At 35.0% G+C, this 20,807-nt stretch overlaps 1 protein-coding gene across 1 annotated transcript in view; it reads left to right on the top strand.

Moving 5' to 3' along the window:
* Positions 1-20,807, top strand: part of usp34 (ubiquitin specific peptidase 34) — a 480,412-nt gene that overhangs the window by 79,854 nt on the left and 379,751 nt on the right. Inside the window, exons 6-10 of the mRNA XM_039738342.1 lie at positions 3,290-3,357; positions 3,735-3,927; positions 6,558-6,619; positions 13,986-14,067; positions 14,154-14,246. Coding sequence (XP_039594276.1) covers positions 3,290-3,357; positions 3,735-3,927; positions 6,558-6,619; positions 13,986-14,067; positions 14,154-14,246 — 498 coding nt within the window. The remainder of the gene's footprint in view (positions 1-3,289; positions 3,358-3,734; positions 3,928-6,557; positions 6,620-13,985; positions 14,068-14,153; positions 14,247-20,807) is intronic.

Consider the following 20,807-nt stretch of genomic DNA (forward strand, 5'->3'; position numbering starts at 1 on the left):
TGTATATATCAGACCCACACTCGTTTTTGCCTGCAGCCCTGACATCACTATCAGAATTTCAAAAAATATTTTGACTCAAAATAAATTTGAATAAAATAGTGCTTTTTTCAGTGAATTCTCTGGCACACAACATTAGATTTGACAACTTCAACTTTATCATCTCAGATCAGTAATACCTTGGGGTAAACATCACATGTAAGTACAAAGCTGTTTTTCAACAGAATTTTTCTGTCTGCATGGAAAAACTTAAACAAGACATGCGTAGATCGTCTACCCTCCATCTCACTTTAGTATGGAGAATTAATACTGTCAAGATGAATATCCTTCCTAAACTTCTGTTTCTATTTCAAAACATCCCCATATACATTGACAAAACATTTTTAAGAAATCATATTCAATCATAACCTCATTTATTTGGAGTTTGAAACATCCATGCATCCAATGGGTGACCCTGTAATGTACTAAATCATAAGGTGGCATGACTCTACCTAACCTTCAGTTTTATTACTGGGCATCAAATATATAAGCTATAAAAACCTGGACTTTGACACAAATAGATGAACACACACAAGCTTGGTCCTCATTAGAAATATAATCCTACAGTACTTCTTTATATTCCTTTCTTTGTTCCCCAGTACATACAAGTTATCATCAATATACTAACAACCCAATTTCCCTTCATTCTACCAATGTATGAAACTTTTTTCCACTCTCTCAAGATTACACAGTTTTTAATGTTTGGAAAACGTATAGGGTTAAATCATTTAGAGATTTGTATATGGGTAATGTCTTTGCATCGTACAAACAATTACATTTCAAGTTTAATTTCCCATGAAAATAAATTTTTCCACTATTTCTAAATTAGAAACTTTTGCTAAAGGAATTCTCCCCAATTTTCCTCACCTTCCACCTATGTTTATTCCAGAAGAAATATTGATCTGTCTTTCTATAAATTTATAAAAACAGTTTAAAGTCCATTCATTTTAAAGAACTTAGAGTACATTGAGAAAAGGATCTCTTACTCAATATTTCAGAAAAGGAATGGAAGGCAGCCATGCACAGAATTCAGTCTAGCTCCATATGTGCAAAACATACAACTATTCAACTTGAAATCTTTTATCAAGCACATCTATCTTATTTATAATTGTCCAAAATGTTTCCAGGGCAAGATCCAACCTGCAACTGAGTTCCAGCCTCACTGGGCCACCTGTTTTGAACGTGCCCCAAATTAACATCATTCTGAACCAAAAATCTTTAAATGCCTTTCAGACAGCCTTGGTGTCACAATCACTCATAATCCATTAACAGTGGCGTTTGGTGTTCTCCCTGATGGGTTTAAGGTGGAGAAGTGCAAACAATCTGTAATTGCCTTTACTTCACTACTAGCATGTTGACTTCTCTTGCCCAAATGGAAGAATCCTAGCCCACTTCTTTTAAGTCAGTGGGTAACTGATGATATATACATTTGAAATTGGAAAATATCTTATTCTCACTTAGAGGATTTGTTCAAAACTTTTTTTAAAACCTGGATTTCTTTGAGAAGACAATAAGGTTGTAACTTTGAAGGCCATAGCATGACTCCATTAATTTTCAGTCATAGGCTTTATTTACATAATTTAATGAGTTAAAGACATATATTGACATACCCAGTGACTATTCCATCTAGTCCACGAATTGCTTGAATCTGTCTTTAGCTGTAGGGTGTTTGGGCTTGTGTGTATGACAGCTGACAAACAATTAATGCTTATCCAGAAGTATAGTGCATATAAGCAGCAATGAGAAACAAAGAATGTTGATGATTTGGACTTCACAAACAGAAGAGACACTTGTCTTTCTGATGTCTCATGTTTTACATTCCACAACAGGCAGAAATAAGGGCCAAGATTATAGCAAAACTTACTGTACCTGTTAACCCTTCCTACTGTACATCAGCAGGACCATCAAGTAGCACATTATTGTCTGTCAGAAAAGGAGTGAGCATGACTTTGCTGGAAGGTCAGCCCACAGTTGCTAAATTAGAAGTATCCAGCTATTTTTCACTTGTGTAAATTGACCTGGTTTGGCGATGAGATCAACAGTTACAAGTGGCAAGCCTTTAATGCCCAGCTATAGAAGTCGCTTAATGTGACATTGGTTTTAGACTGATGCAAAACAAAAAAAATTCATATTTATTTATTTAGGAAATCCAACATTATTTCTTACTCTTCCTTTTTTTGCCTGGTGACCTGCAGATTAATGTAATTGTTGATATTAAATGAGATATATGAAATTATATAAATATATTAATGAAGCAAGGTTAAAAAAGAAAATATAAATAAGCATAAGGTGTTCATAAAAAATAAATATGCACATACAGACACACAAATATCAGTAAATGTCTTGTTAAAAATCAACAAATATAGTATATGAAGGTTGCAAGGAAATATCACCTTTAATTGGCCAAATAAAAGTTCAGTACTTAATTAGATTTTACTTTTGAACCCTTCAATTCCTGGAGTTGGGTATGCCAAGATAAAATATTGTGGAAGAAAATCACTAGTTTAAGGAAATCACATTGTTTTGTTTTCTTTTAATCCATCCATGTAGAACATTAAAGCCTCCATGCAGAGTCCCTTGAAATTAGCCATTTATTGTTCCTAAAATACAACACTAAAACTTACTAGGATGCTTGTCTCATAAGTGTTAAGTGCAAATCAACATGTCTCTGCTTACTGCTTCAAAAAAATTACTTTCATTTGCAGTTCACTTTTCATTTATTGTTTATTTGAAGTATGCAGTTGAAGAAATAAACAGTGGAAAAGACTGCGGTTACCCAAAACCAGTGCCCTGCTTTAGTCATCAGATATTATTTTCAGATTTAGTTCCTTGCTGAAGCAGCTCATTTCAGAGCTAAATGGAACATGTTATTGGAGCATTGAAAGCAAGTATTAAAAATATTAAACTTTCACTAGAATTATCTTCATCACCTCAATTGTTTTTCAATTACAAAAAGATCTCTGTCCTCTAAGCTTCATTTGGGTATTGGGGAAGGACATACCTTTGTTATAATGTGGCAATATATTTAAAATGCATGTTTTTGATATTATTTACAAGACTGGAGAATTATAGAAATATTGTTTCTTATATACTGTTTTCTGTACAGTAATTAGGTTAATTTATCTAGATCATATTTTTGAGTTTACTGTTTATTATATGTCGCTTGGAAATCATTTTTATTTGCTTTTGATAGAATACATCATTTTCAGATTAGAACTATTGCCCATTTAACTTTATTACATTTCTTTTACAGATACGAATATGGCTACATATTCCTGCAGTCATGCAACATATTATACCCTTTCGGACATATGTAATAAGGTTAGATAAAAGTTTGATATCAATAATGCCCTTTTAGTTAAATACTTAGTTAATGAACTCATGTAAGAAAAGTGCTTAAAATTGAATTCATTGACTCAAAATTGAATTCATTGACTCAAAATGAGACTTTCATTATTGGAATTACTGTAGCTTTCAATCCATTTTGCCTAGTACTCTATTAAGTGGATTAATATCCTGAATGATTATTTTAATGGAAGTTGTGTTAAATTAATTCTACTAAAATAGTTTACTGTATTATAAATGCATGTTCTCTTCATATTTAAAAAAAAAACAACAGATTATGCTCTATTGCATATGTTGCTCATCCTACAAACAATTTCCTTCAGTTAAGACTGTTTTTCTTATCATAATTTCAGATATCTTTGTAAGCTGTCTGACCAGGAGCTAAGACAAAGTGCTGCACGTAACATGGCTGACTTAATGTGGAGTACAGTGAAAGAGCCTTTGGATAGTGCTTTATGTTTTGATAGAGAGAGTCTAGATCTGGCCTTTAAGTACTTCATGTCTCCAACCCTTACAATGAGATTGGCTGGTCTTAGCCAGATAACTGTAAGTAATGTGAAGTAGTTTTCACCTAAAAATGTTGTACCTGATATTTTATATTTAGTGTTAGATGGGTTTTTCAGCAATGTAATAGTAAATAGTAAAAATATTTGTATATTTTAATTTGTTTAATTTAATGTTGTATACTGATACTGAAAAAGAACAAAAAAACCCAATTTTTTTAAAATGGTACTGTACCAACATTACAGGTACAGTATATTAATTTTGGTACCCAAGGTAAATAGTTAAGTAAGTGCACCTTGAGATCAGTAGTCCAAAGAAAAGTACTGTATTTCTGAAACTGCTTGTCAATTTCAAGTTGCAGTTTTCAAATTTCATGATGCTGGTACTTTTGATTTCCTCCAGACTCCCTACCCCACAAATCCTTTTTGGTCAAATGTTAAAAATATTGGACTGTTGTGGACTGTGATTAAGTATTTGAGAACTGAACAGTGATTAAGAAAGTTTGATTGTGTATGAATTATTTTTGAAAACAACAAGTTAGCACATTACTGCCCTGAGACATGTACCTTGTCTGGGAACACACATATTATGTAGCCTCTGGAATTTTAAGCAAAATTATTCATTAACAGTCCCATTACAAACATAAGTTCTCACAAAAAAATTCCATAGATTAAACCTTGGGTGATGCATCAGCCTGTGTGTGCTATGTACAGTAGTTTATTCCTAATGTTATTGTAGTGATTTAAAAAGATATTTAAAGGAAATTAGTTGACTTAATGGTTTATTTTACTAATTCAGTTAAATCTAAGGGGAGTTAATTAATATATGGAATCAGAATGCTTGAAACAATATTATATAATCATCTAAGTATTTTGAGGATGCATTGTTATGTCTTTTAGTAAATTAAAATATTATACTAAACTACAAATACAGTAAGACCCCGCTTAACGCTGATTCGTTTAACACTGTTTCAGTACTACACATTTTTTTTTTTTCCTAATTCTAATTTTTAATTGATTCACTTTTTAGTCACAAAAGTGCAGTTTTCGGCGAAAATGTTGGTTTTTACTGCAACCACATGACTTGATTAGATACTCGCATGCAGTCTCGTGCCGCATTTGATATCAGTGCAGTTCAGTACATTACGTATGCTGCATCACTGTTCATTTATGAGTGGTCATTCACGTTATTGTGTAAGAATATAAACATAACATTTTACTGTAATAAATAACAATTATCCCTTTTAGTTTTAAAATGAGTGGTTGCAAAGAAAAAGAAAGTAAAGTGACAAGAAAAAGCTTTTGGCTGGAAACTAAAATGCAGGTGCTCAGACGATTAGATGCAGGTGCATGCCAAATTGATATCGGCACTGCATTAAATTTGTCAACTTCAACAATACGGACAATTTTGAAAAATAAAGAGAAAATCGTATCATCAGCAACTACAACCACAACGACTTCTGCAACAAAAATTACCTGTTCCAGAAGCAATAAAATTGAGGAAATGGAAAAATGACTTTCCATCTGGATTGATGATGAAGTTGAATGCAATATGCCATTAAATCAAGCAATCATAATAGAATAAACAAATTCCATTTTTACCCACATTCAGAATGAAAAAGTTGACACCAGTGAAAATTTTATAGCTAGTTGAGGATAGTTGCATCGATTTAGAAACAGAAACAATCTTCATAACATACAGATCACTGGAGAAGCGGCAAGTGGAGATACAGAAGCATCTGCTGAATATCCAGCGACATTAAGAGCCATCATGGAACAAGGAAATTATCCTGTTGAATTAGTTTTCAATGTTGATAAAACAGGTCTTTTTTGGAAGAGAATGCCAAAATGTACATTTTTATCCCGTGAAGAAAAGCGAGCACCAGGATTTATTGCTGCAAAAAATCATTTAACACTTCTTCTTTTTCCTAAAAAAAAAAAAGTTTAGCCACTATTATGGAAATTATGGATCAGTTTATATAAAATGATCCAAATTTTGCTAGAAGTTCAAAGGCAAGACGAAATGTCATTAATACAATGTTTTGCTATCGACAGTTGCTTGCTGAAAAACAGAGAAAAGGGCAAACGACATTAGATGACTTCTTCACAAAAAAACAAAAATTGTCAAATGAGGAAGAACCTTCCTCATCACAAACATAAATTATGTACTTACTCGAATATTTTTGATTTTCATGAATGATTAATGACCCTGTGTTCGGATTCAGCAGTTTGGAAAATGGATGGCTGGATTAAAGAATTAAAACCGATATTAGCAACACAAAATGTCTAAAATTAATGTAATAAAGTATTTAATTATACATGTTACAAAATAAAACAAAAAGAAGATACTTTTTTATTATCTGTCCTGTTTCACCTGTTCCCATTATTTATGTGTTAAAATTACCTCATTTAACACTGTTTCATTTAGTGCTAGGATTTCTTGGAATGTATCCCCTTCGTTAAGCGGGGCCTTGCTGTAATTCTTAACTTGCTTTCTGACTTCTCATTATGAGAACTGTCTTGCCATTTGTTAAAAATTAGCATAGCACATGTACACATCTGCATTTTTAAAATGTATTATTTTATACAATAATGTCTTTGACATTTCACTATTTTTGAATTGTGTTGTACTTCTCTTTACTTTGTTTAACAGACTGTGTTCTTTCTTTGTAGAATCAGCTTCACACTTTCAATGATGTATGTAACAATGAATCTCTTGTGTCTGACACAGAAACGTATGTTATTTTTATTTAAAAATGATCTTTCGTTATTATTTCCAAAATGGGAAATTTTTCATGTTTTTGTCTTTATATTTCCTACTATTTTTTGCTATAATGTATTAATTTTGGAACAATTACTAATTTACAGATTTTCTTTGTACAATAGAATATTGATTATTGTAACTAACTGGGGCAGAGGAAGGGAGTTGGTTAATAAAATACTTTGGATAATAAAACATACAAGAAAATACCCAGTTTATATGCAACAGGTTTAAATTAGCTTACAATTGAATTACTGAATTCTAGGTTATTCCTACTATATTTTTAAATATGAAGTATTATAAAAAATAATTGATTTAGGAAATGTTTTATTATAATGTTCAAAATGTTGTGAAGAAACAATATATGTTTTATTTATTTTGAACTTCCCAATTATATTACATGGCTTAAAACTATAAATTGTGCTTTTTTACATAAACAGAAATAATAAATACAAGCACTTACACATGAATAAAATATAATAAATCTTGGGAAAGTTATTTTTTTTAAATACTGTATGTAATCGTGAATTTTTCTTTGAACTATGTGAGCTTGTCTTTTTTCACAGTGAAGTGTCTTATTCTTTTTTTAATAATATAATCTATGTAGAACTTAATTCAGACTAGTCTGTCACTCATCCCATGCCTCGCAATTTCTAACCATTACCAGTTATACAGGGTGAGCCAAAAAGAAGTACCACATTTCTCAAGGTCATTGGGCGAGGTAGAGGCAGCTGTGTGATGGTCCTTTGATTGGCAATCCATTGTAGTTTTCAGTCAGCACCATGCCTTGGTTCGGTGCACATTGTGCTTTTGCTGTCCAAGCATTCTTCAAAAACAACTAATCCATCATCACTACGCAACACACCTTCCGAACGCACTTCAGCATTCCTCCTAATTGTGACATCCCAAATCGGAAAACAATTCATCACTGGGTGGCTAAATTTAGACAAATGGATACAACATTGAACAGAAAATCTCCAGGCCATCCTCAGACTGTACGAACACTTGAAAACATCCAAGCTGTAAGGGCATCAATTTTGCAGTCCCCTAGATGTTAAAGCTCGCAAACATGCTTCTGTCTTAGGCATTTCCAACATGTTTTTGAGGAGGATTTTGGATTAGGACTTTAATTTCTATCCATGCAAAGTGATGGTAGTGCAGGAACTCACAGAGAGAGCCGTAGAGAGTTGTGAGCGAACATTCTGCTATCCATTGATTGAGATGCCATCGTCCTGTGCAATGGCGAGGCGCATTTCCTTTGGAATGGTTGTGTAAATAAGCAAAACCTTCGCTATTGGGCTGAAACAAACCCTCGTGAACTTTATCAGAGACCCCTGCACAGTAAGCGTGTTACAGTTTGGTGCACTATTGGAGAATTTGGCATTATAGGCCTTTTTGTAGGCCCTTACTCTTTTCAGGAGGGAGGAGCAACGTTCAAAGTCACGTCAGAACATTACATTGAAATGCTAGAGAACTTTTTGCGGCCCCAACTGGAAAAAATGAATGTGGTGTATGCATGGTTTCAGCAAGAGGGAGCAACAGTCCATACGAAGTGAAGAATAATGCAAGTTTTACGGGAAATGTTTCCAGGGAAGCTGATCTCCCTGCGTGGTGATGTCGGGTGGCCTTCACATTCTCCTGATCTCAGTATGTGTGATTTCTTCTTGTGAGGCTATCTCAAGTTATACGTATACAGACATCAACCTCAAAACCTTACAGCCCTCAAGGACGTCGTTCGCCAAAAAATCATCCCTGTTCCCCTTGAAATGGCCAAACGAGTTGTGTGAATGTTCAGAAATCGTCTTGAAGTGTGTATCGGTAATGATGGCCACCACCATGAAGATATCAATTTTAAAACACAGTGCACAAAATATATTTTGTATACGGTTTCTTGTTTCGGAATGAAATTTATTTTATCTTGTAGCATTTGTATAGAATAAACTTTGAACTGTTGTACTTCTTTTTGGCTCACCTTTATTTTTCATGTCGTCTGCATCTTTTTTCTCCATGCACAAAAGCTTTGAGAAATGTATTTGTTTGGAGAACACGGAAGGGGAGGGTTGAGGGGGTTTTTGGGACGCAGAGAGGGAGATAGAGAGAGAACATAAGAAATTTGACAAATGAGAAGAGGCCATTCAGTCCATCAAGCCTGTTTTACACATAGTTAAGCTGTCTCAATATCTCATTCAGGTTCTTCTTAAAGGTTGTCAAGGTTTCTACTTCAACTGCATGTCTCAGTAGTTTGTTACAGAGTAATCTGCATAACAAAGTATTTCCTGGCTTCAGTCTTAAATGCACTTCCCCTTAATTTCTTCTGATGTCTTCAAGTACGTAATTCACCCTTAAGCTGAAAGAATGTTGCTGTTCTCTGCACAGCTTCAAGTGCTGCTGTGTCTTTCCTGCACCATGGTGACCAGTACTGCACACAGTACTCCAGTTATGGTCTTACTAGTGCTTCACATAGTTTGAGCATAACGTCCCTTGACTTAAATTCAACAGTTTTTATGATATAACCTAACATTGTAGGACTTTGCACTTTTCTACATTAAACTGCATTTTCCAAGTGTTCAACCACTTCTGCATGTTGTCCAGGTCTTTTTCAATTCGTTTTGATGCCTCCTCAGTATCTGTCATCCCTCCAATTTTAGTGTCATGTGTCAATTTTACAAGTTTATTAAAAATACAGTACTTTCATGCATTTCGAGGGCAGTACTTCTCTGCTAAAATTTATGATCTTGGGTGTTTGGCTGCTGATGAGCCTCAATGGGATCCTGGCTTATCATCTTATGTAATTGGGAAAAGTGAGTGCAGATGATGTTACCTCTGAGCTGAAATGAGCAGTGCAAGCAGCAGTGTGAGAGTAGCCTGAATGTGCAGGCAGTTCTGATTGTTTGTGTTCGGATAATCATAAAATTAACATTCTGATGTATTTCTTATATTTTTGGTGCTGTTAATTGGAGGTTAAGTGTATTTAATTTTGCCAACACATTGCATTTTCGGCAAAGATAGTCTTTAGGTAACCTTTGTGTTGATTTTTTGCATCAGCAATTTGAGGTAGTTTTATGATCTTTAATACAATAACTGTTCACTTAATAGGGCTGCAACTAATGATTATTTTGGTAGTCGACTAATCGTTCAATTTATTTTTTGATTAGTCACGATTATTTCATGCCTGACTATTTTGATGCCTGCGACCTGTGGCTGCACATCCTGTTCTGGGCTCCCGTGCATGTCTTACCTCATCTGCTCACATCTGTCAACCTGTGAATGTCACCCTGATGTCTCTGCATTAACACGATTAAAATGAATAATAATCAAATTAAAATAACCAGTGAAACATATGAATTTGAAAATAATCAGATGTTTTTATATTAGTGTGACTATCGCAATAAAAAAGAAATACATTAAACAATACAAACTAAAGTGCACATAATCTTTAAACAAAAAAGTGCATTTAACTTAACCAAAAAATATATAGTTAAAACTGAAACTTTTCATATTTTAGTAATAAATGACAAAGTGTAATGTGTAAAGCTTGAAGTGCAAACATCAAATAAACATTTTCACAAAAGGTTCAAGGATGATACAATAGCTTCCGTGGTGCAGCAATAGGATTTGCTGACTTATAATAAAGAGTCCCCCGGTTCGATCCTGAATGCCTCGTATGTTTACCGGTTTGAGTAGTGAGTTGCTCTTATTGTTAATATTATACAATAAATACATACATTTGATTTGCGTCTGTAACAGCCACTGTATTAAATGTATAGTACTTGTAAAAGTTACGTTTTTTTTTTTTTCTTCACTTTTATTCTCTCAGCCACGATACATACTACCACCCCCCCCCAGGGATCTAACGCTGTTACTTTTTATCTGAAACTGGGAATAACTGTAGATGTGAGTTGTGTTTTGAGACAATCGAACTGGAAATTCTCTGATCTGGATGGATACAAGCTGACACACAAAAGCTGGCGAATCTGCCTTATTCGTTTCTCATTGTCACTTTTTTTTATTCAACTATGGGGCTCCGCCCCCTGCTCGCTTTACTCGCCAACCCCTGTATTTGTTTAATCGGATATACAATTTTAAAAGCTTTTTTTTCTTTCTTCATGGGAATCGTTGCTTTAACTGTTGTGGGACCACAGAATCTCGTAACGTATGGTCCATAATTGTATAAATCTAAGTTTTGTGCATTGAATGATGAAAAGACTTTTTGGGCTGTTTGCCTTTTATTTCTGACGTCGCTTTGTCCTGCTATTTTTTCTATTACACCTGGTTCTGATGATTAATTGCCTTTTGTTTGCGCTAATGTGATCGTTATTATCTTTTGTTTTGATACAGTAGCGACTGACGTAATAGTAAAAGTTCCACTTGAACAATCGCCAACTTCGTAACCGCAAACACAACTTTCTAGCACCCTCTCCAACCCCTTCTCCCCTGGGTCTCGCACCCACTTACCGCATCAATCAATACCCCGTTATCAGTCTTCTGTGCCGTACTCCGCCCACCCTCAATCGGACGTAACAGTCACTTAAAACAAAAAAGGCTTGAACTTGGGCGGGGACGCTACAATACTTTAGAATTTTACTGCTTTTACTTTAAAGCTTCATTAAAAACAATACTTTGGAATTACCTTTTCTTCCATTTTGCATTGAATTTTGATTCCGTCTTTGGAGACACATTGTGACAATGCAACGCATAACTGCCCGTGAGTGAATATTGTTTCTGTTTCTCTAATAAATAATCTGACTTTTTCTAATGTTTGTTCCTGTGATTTGTTAATTGTCATACCAAAAGCTATTCTCATGGTATACTGTAAACATTTTAATACGAATGTCCTATCACGATCTCCCTTGGTGTCTGTTGTTATTCGTGGAATATATACATTACCTTTCTTATCGCTTTACATCGCTTCTCCGAGATCATAAATATACACCTGACCGAATTGTGTATTCTTTGAAATGAAACATGTTGTTGCTTTGACTGGTGCGGGAGCACAGATTCATAGAGTATGGCCCATTATTGTGTAAATCCACGTTTTATGCATTGAATAATGCGAAGGCGAAAAGACTTTGTTTTCCACTCCTTTCCTTTTATTTCTGACCTCGATTTGTCCTACTATTTTTTTAATCACACCTGGTTCTGATGACTAATTAACTTTGTGCTAATGCGATCTCTAGTATCTTTTTTTGATACTGTACCGACTGACGTAATAAAGTGTCACAAAAGTTCTACTTGAACAATCACCGTTTTTGTAACCCCAAACACAACTTTCTAGCACCCGCCCCCCACTGCATCAATCAGTACCCCACTATCAGTCTTCTGTGCTGTATTCTGCCCTCCATCAATCGGACCTAACAGTGACTTAAAACAAAAAAGGCTTCAACTTGGCTGGGACGCTACAATACTTTCGAATTTTACTGCTTTCAATATTCTGTACCTTTCTCTGCATGTTTATCGCGCCATCGTTTGTTTGAGTCTTTATAATTCCACTGCTTTCATAATCTTTTATCTGCCTTTTTTCCTCTCCCAAAGGTCTCTTTTCTCCGTGTTACTCTTTCTTCTTTGCTGAGAGCACAGGATCTGTGTGTGCTACCATTGGCTGTGCTCTTATTTGATAAGAAGGGTGTGTCTTTTAAGAAACTCATGTTCGACATCCCCACGAGACAGCCCTGGGACAATCTCTTGGCACCAAGTGTTTACGGTCCCCGCAAGACACTCCGTGGCCAGTCTTTTTTGTCTCGTGTGTCTTTTAAATGTCTTCCAAGAAGATCATGTATCGTCGCCCTGGAAATTTCCTTTCCAGAATTTTTTTTTATATATAGAGAGAGATTTTATTGAGTGTTCCCGCTTACGCTGAATTAGTATGGGCCTTAAGTTCCCGTGATCTTAAAGCTTCACTGACAATAAATATGTATATATGATAATTGGAATTATTTATTTTATGACCTTATAGTACATTTCGGAAAACATTGTGGCACGGATACAACATTATTCATATTCATTATTTGCGTAACTTCTTATGGTTGTAATCAATCCCACCCCCCACCTATCTTGCCCAGTCTGCACAGGACATGCAGAGGAAAGAATTTTCCTATGCAAGGTGTGCCATGAACACTCTTCTTTTCTCAGTGGACCGCGTACATGCCTTGCACAGTACATGTGCTTTGATCGCCGCCAGGTCAAGCTTGTTATAGCACAAGCAACCGGCCACCTATGTGCTGCTGCTAGCATTAAATAAGCTCATGCCTTCTGGTGTCAGTGCGCAGCACCGGGAAACAAAAAAGAAAGAGACAAATATATGTGACATTTTGAAGAAATCATTGTATGAACTGAATAGTACCAATCGGGAAAACATCATCGTACTAATGCAATATTATTTGAAAATGAACAGATCGGGTGTAAATTTGTTAGTTGTAAAAGTTAGCTATTTTTTATTTTCTCAGTCTTGTTCACACTCTCCCTCCTCTCCTGATCTGACCCTAACTAACTAACTAACTAATAGCGCCAGCATAAATTCTCAGGAGACTGCGGCATCACAGCTCCACTATGCTTGCGTTTCAGATGCATGTGCATCGCGGTGGTGCTGCCGCCATGAAAAGAAAACTCCGCATTGCATAATCTGCATTCAACTTTTTTTTCTTTTTCGGTGAAGTGCTCCCACACTTTAGAAAGTTTCTACCTCAATTTTTTTCTGTCTCTCTCCCCCTCCTCTATCCGACTCGCCATTGCAACCACGTTTATTTTCATCTACATTCTTCTTTAACTCATACGTTGTTCTTCGTTGGTAGGACTGTGTGCAGTTTAGACAAACAGTAACAAACGATACTGCCCACAGATGTTCATGTAGTGTATTGCAGTTACAAAAATCAATGTGGTTCTTTGTAACTGGAGCCTCTATTGAAGGTTCTGTTTATGATGCGTCGACAATAACAAATCCATGTCAACAATTTTTTGTAGTCAATGTCGTTGATTACGTCGGCTAATCGTTGCAGCCCTATCACTTAACAGTTAGGATGTCATTCAAAGCAGTGATACAAAAAAAACTGTGAAACTATTTTTCCTCTTTGCATCCCTTTAGAAATAACACATGAATTACTAGATAAATTAAGTGAGGCTACTCTAATTCCATATAACATTACAGATATGCAATATGATTAGTATACACATTCTTTATGTCTATCAATATATACCCATGATTTGTTAAATTAAGCTTATTCAATGCATTAAGATTTAGTTAATCTTGGAAAAGTTACAAGTTAAATAAGATCATCCTGTGTCTGCAGATTTTGTTACTATTGTTTTCTGTCGTCTCATGAATCTTGTGTTGATTTTTGTTATAGTTCAATAGCAAAGGAACTTGCTGATTGGCTCATCAATAATAATGTTGTTGAGCATATTTTTGGACCAAATTTGCACATTGAGGTAAGGTAATTTACATAATTTAACTCCTAAATTGAATGTATCTGTCTCACTTTGGTAAGTCTATGTCTCATTTTTCTTACCTCCAGATCATTAAGCAGTGCCAAGTAATTTTAAACTTTCTTGCTGCTGAAGGGAGGCTTAGCACTCAACATGTTGATTGCATTTGGGCTGCTGCACAGGTATTGTTGTATTTTTTTTTAATATAATCACTTTGTGCAAATGAAATATCAGATAAATTTAAAACTTATAAATAGAGCATTTTCTCCTTGGCATTTTATATGAAAATCTGTTCTTACTTGGTCTTCTAACTAAACAGTTGGTGTTAGTTAATGTTTAAGATAATCCAATTAAAACTGAAAAAAAAAAACCTTATGTGTCATAGTTCCTGTTAGTATCTAATATTACTGAGGAGCAGAGCCTATCCCGGCAGCATTGTGCACAAGTCAAGAAAGAACCTTGGCGTCGGTTCATCACAGGGGCTACTTACTCTTACGGCCACATCCACACAGGGATCAATTTGGAATTGCTTGTTAAAGGAGAAGTTTGATATTTTTCAGTTATTGTAAAATTATGTCTTCACAAACATGGCATACGTGCATTTGCACACAAAATTGTTTTCTAAAGTTAAATGTTTTCTATAAATTTAAAAAAATACATAGTGAGGAGTCTGAGTGTCTGGGCGTATGAGTGTTCTTGATAAAAAACAAGATCTAGGCCTTTAATGACCTCTTAGGCATAGCCATCAGCAGTGTGTCTGTCTGTGGAGAGAGTGTCAACATTGTCGAGAGGTTTGCTTACCTTGGCAGTGACATTCATGTTTCTGGTGACTCTTCCTATGAAGTCAGTAGACAGATTGGGAGAGCATGGTGGGGTCATGTGGTTGCTGGAAAGGGCTGTGTGGTGCTCCTGATATCTGTGTCAAAGAATGAAGGTCCAAGTCTTTAGAGTCCTGGTGCTTCCTGTCTTGCTATATGTTTGCGACACATGGACGCTATCCAGTGACCTGAGACGAAGGCCTGGAAATAAACATTACCAGGAATTTGTAATGAAACGATTATCTGAAGGAAATGTTTTCCAATTGGTTGTGTGAGTTATCACAATAATATGGAAGTAAATGAAAGAAAAACCAACCACAAGTCACGAACAGTTTAAATTTTGTCGTTTGAGAAGAAACCATGGTTGTTGGGAGTGTGAAAGGTTATTGCAGTAGAGATGAGCACTTTGTCCATAGCTGGCATTCTTTTACAATGGATGAATCTAATGTTGGTGTTTTTGCTTTTCCAAAATGGCATGTATGTGTATGAATGATTGCATGACATAAATCAATACTCGACAAGTCTTTGCTTGAAAAATGGACCTACTCAGTAAGTCTTTATGGTTTATGCCTCATGTCCCATAGGGTCCAATGTAAAATGTCAGCATTGGCTATGTATTTTTTTGTAAATGTAGTGAAACTTTAGATCACAATATTCCATGGCAAATGCATATATACCATGTTTGTTAAGAAATAACTTTGACTTGAAAAATACTGAACTTATCCTTTAACTTAACCTGAATGTGTTTATATATATATATATATATATATATATATATATATATATATATATATATATATATATATATATATATATATATATATATATATATATATATATATATAAATATATATATATATATACACACACACACAGTAATCCTCTTCGATTATGGGGTTATGCCCAGAACCCCCCACGATAGATGAAAATCCGCGTAGAAACCATATGTTTGTATAGTTATTTTTATATATTTTAAGCACTTATAAACTCTCCCACACTGTTAACGTTATTAGAGCCATCTAGACATGAAATAACACCCTTTAGTGAAAAGTTTAAACTGTGCTCCATGACAAGACAGAGATGACAGTTCTTTCATGCTCTGATTGGGTAGCTTCTAAGCTATCCGCCAATAGCGTCCCTTGTATGAAATCAACTGGGCAAACAAACTGAGGAAGCATGTAGCATAAATTAAAAGACCCATTGTCTGCAGAAATCATGAACCAGCTTAAAAATCTGTGATATATATTTAGATATGTTTACATTTAAAATCCAGCGATAGAGTGAAGCCATGAAAGTCGCGCGATATAGCGAGGATTATTGTGTGTGTGTGTGTATATATATATATATATATATATATATATATATATATATATATATATATATATATATATATATATATATATATATATATATATATATATAATATATATATATATATATATATATATATATATATATATATATATATATATATATATATATATATATATATATATATATATGTGTATATATATATATATATATATATATATATATATATATATATATATATATACATACACACATACACACATATATACACACAAATATATACACACACACATATATACACACAAATACACATACATATATATACACACAAATACACATATTTATATGTGTATATATATATACATACATACATACATACACTCTTTGGGGTGCAAGCAACTGTTGCTTTGGGGTGGCAGAATCCATCAAGGAAGAAAAATGAAAACATTATTTGTACAAAATCTTAATTTATTTATCCATTCCTAAATAATTAAATGGGCAGGCTATTTTGTATCAGTGCAATACGCTGTTTGTTAAAACGGATGACTCCGCCTTACGTGCAAATCTGCGTGGATATTATGAACTATCGATATCTGTTCAAGTTCTATTTAAATTTTAAATAGAAGGAATTTTTATTTAGTCGACAGAAATATCTTTGGTAGGAATGTAAGTTAAATGTAGGCATCATTGCATAAATTTTTCTTCACCATACAAATGTAAAGAGTAAATTCGCCTTACATTCCAACCAAAGATATTTGTGTCGACTAAATCAGGGGTGTCAAACTCAATTGCACAGGGGGCCAAAATCCAAAACACACTTTAGGTCAGGGCGAACAGGATAAACATTTATTGAACAACTAAAACTAAACTTTTAAAACTTTTAAAACTTAACTTTTTTTGAATATAAATATGAATAAAAACAGACAGGAATATTATTCGAATAAATCAACTCAAACCTTAAATAACTTATAATATTTTGCTCTCCATAAAATATATCCTGTCTAAATTATACAAGTTAGAAATAAAGTAAACGTTAAAAGAACAAACATTCAAATTTCTTTACTCTTATGTAATTTTATATAAAAAATAAACTTAAATTTTAAATATCCCAAAAGATTTTGCTCTCCATAAAAATATATCCTGTCAAAATTATACAAATTCAAATATGAACATGCTGCATAACAAAACCTGGAAATATAAATAAAATTTGTTCTTTTCAGCAATAACAAATCAAATCATTCAGTTGTCTTTGCTCATATGTCATTTTATCAGAGCTGGACGCCTGCCATCTTTTTGGCAACAAGTTCTTTATGTTTGGTGTGAGGTTCTGTGTTGTGGAGATTCTCAGGATGGACTGCAGGTGCTCATCAGTGAGGCGACTCCTGTGTGCTGTTTTGTTAGTCTTCATCACTGAGAAGAGCTTCTCACACAGATATGTGCTACCAAACATGCACAAGGTTCGAGCCGCATGTAGACGGAGCTGGAGCATTTCTGGGAATGGAGTGAATAAACTGTGCGGGCCCTGCAGTATCGTACTTTGCCTTCAGTGTGCCATTACACTGCAGCTCAATCACCTCTATCTGAATCTGCACAGGTGCAGTTTCCACATCGATGGCAAATGGGTTGCGAAACAACTCAATTATTTTTTTGTTCTTCAAAGTCACCAAAGCTCCGTGTGAACTCAGTGCGCAGTGCGCTCAGTTTATCAGCAAAGTGCGATTTGGGAACACCGTTGTCGACTTGGTTCAACATTACTTGGCAACAGGGAAAGTGGGGCAAGTTGCACTGGTGCATTTGTGTCTCCCATAAAAGTAGCTTCACTTGAAATCACTTTGTGATTTTGCACAGGTAAAAACGTCTGCTGAAGTGTCAGATTCTTCTTTAACTCTTCTGCTTTCTGTATCTTGTGCATTGCATTCAGGTCTTTCAGGTTATCTTGATTTTTTATCTCATAGTGCCGTCTTAGATTAAATTCTGTAATTACAGCCACATTAGCTCCACAAATGAGACACACGGGTTTACCGGCAATGTCAGTAAACATATACTCAGCCTCCCATCGGTTTTTAAAGGCTCTATTTTCAGAATCAACTTTTCTCTCGGCATGTGTGTGGGCTAGCTTCGCAATAACTTGCAGCATCATAAGCTAGACTTGATTAACGCGTAAGTGTTCGCAAGGCAGCTGAAGCGCTGCATTATGGGATCTGTAGTTTATTGTGTTACCAGCGCTTCATATCCCCGTGCCATTAATAACAATAATATATAAAATGATTTTTGCGGGCCGGATATAATTACAATGTGGGCCTTGAGTTTGACACATATGGACTAAATAGAACTTGAAAAGATATATTTTTTCAAATGTGATCGCGCAATTCAGATCGAGTTGACGCGCACTACAGTACATCGAGCCCGCGTGCTATTGTGGTTTTGCCTGCGTGCCTCAATAAGTCACCCTCCCTCGCTCTTACTTTTTACCGCTCATCTAATGAATACACTGAGTATGGCTTTACCAAAACAATCATTGATGGCGAATAAAGTATCCATTATTCATAAAGTTTCAATTGGTGATCTGTCTTTCTGTGTTAACCGCATATTTTTTCATACGTCTCAAACCAAGGGGATGCGAGGAAGCGCGCATACATACTCAGTGCACCCCCTCTCGGGAATCGAACCTCGGACATCGGCGCTATAGGCGAAGCCTCTACCATTGCGCCAAGGCGTGTGGTTTGTCTATTTGAGCATATATAGATCGGGGTATATATATATATATATATATATATATATATATATATATATATATATATATATATATATATATACCATAGCAGGAGAAGTAGTGTGTTAAAGAAGTTATGAAAAAGAAAAGGGAACATTTTAAAAATAACGTAACATGATTGTCAATATACATTAATTGTTTTGTGAGTGTTATGAGTGTTGCTGTCATCAAGGATTTGATTATCATTATTTCTTTCAATCAGGTTTGTATTTGTAGGATGTGTTGTGTTCAAGTTACATTCCGTGTTTGTCAATCGTTGTAAAGATAACAGGTTTCATTTATCGATTTGTTTCTTACTGCATCAATAAACAGCTCGTCTTCCTCTTTATCTGAGACGTGACACACTGCATGCACGGGATTTTTTTTACACTGTCTTCCGTTAGCGGGACATTGACTTTTTCCACCGTGTGCTTTGTTTCCGCAGTAGCTGCACTTATGAATATGCTTGTATGTATCAGACGCTTCATATTTTTTTCTTTGGAACTGTTGCTTTTTATCTGTGCACCGCGCCAGTTCACGTGAGCCGCCGTGTACATGCATCGGGTTCCCAGCTGTGCTGGTGCCATCTCGCTATGTCCATGGCTGTATTTAATGTTACCTTAGTCCTGGCACTTAAAACTTTCTCTCAGTTTCGCTGAGTTTGTGTCAAACACCACCCTGACCATCTCATCTTCCTCTCCATAAGCACAGTCCTTCACCCGTGAATATTTAGTGGCAGTTTGCTATTGGATTGCCGCTGACGGACGGCCTTATATGGGCAGGCACTAAATTACAAACGCCAGCGGCAGCCTGTCTATGAACTTAATTTAAAGTGTAGGTTTACATCGTAGCTTTGTTTCCGGTAGCAGAACTCATGAATATGGTTGTATATGTCACTCGCCGCTTCTTATTGTTTCGCTGCCTTCTCAATTATATAATGCATGTTTTCTTCAGCGCTTTTGAGGTCTTCCTGGTTTTCTATGTACCGCGTGATTATGTGGGAGGCGGATTATGTCACACCTAAACTCCCCCCCACGGCGTTGAAGCTCATCTCCATTACAGTAAATGGAGAAAACTGCTTCCAGTTATGACCATTACGCCGTGAGAATTTCGATATAAAACCTGCCCAACTTTTGTAAGGAAGCTGTAAGGAATGAACCTGCCAAATTTCAGCCTTCCACCCACACGGGAAGTTGGAGAATTAGTGATGAGTGAGTGAGTGAGGGCTTTGCCTTTATTAGTATAGATATATATATATATATATATATATATATATATATATATATATATATGTATATGTATATATATATATATATATATATATGTATATATATGCCAGCAACACTCATGACAATGACAAAACAATTACGTTGTCAATCATGTTACATTATTATTAAAATGTTTCCTTTTCTTTTTACTTCTCCGCTGCCAAGCACAGGTATTTTGCTATATATATATATATATATATACAGTATATTTATATACAGTAATCACTCCTCGATCGTGGGGGTTGCGTTTCAGACCCCCCCACGATAGGTGAAAATCCGCGAAGTAGAAGCCATGTTTGTATGGTTATTTTTATATATTTTAAGCCTTTATAAACTCTCCCACACAGTTTATAAATATTCCCCGCTGAGTTATACAGCATAATCCCTTTGTATTCTCTTAGATATTAGGTAAGATTCATTGAAATTATGTATATAAACACACTGTTTATATACAGTAAAACCTAAACATTATTTTAAAGATATTGAGTGTCTCCGATATCACATATGTTACAGACATTACGATAGACAGGCCACCAGCAATAAATACGTACAATTCAAGAAAAATAGTATACAGTAAATGTGTGTACAGTGACA

Source organism: Polypterus senegalus, chromosome 16, assembly GCF_016835505.1.
Source record: "Polypterus senegalus isolate Bchr_013 chromosome 16, ASM1683550v1, whole genome shotgun sequence".
Taxonomy (NCBI): Eukaryota; Metazoa; Chordata; class Cladistia; order Polypteriformes; family Polypteridae; genus Polypterus; species Polypterus senegalus.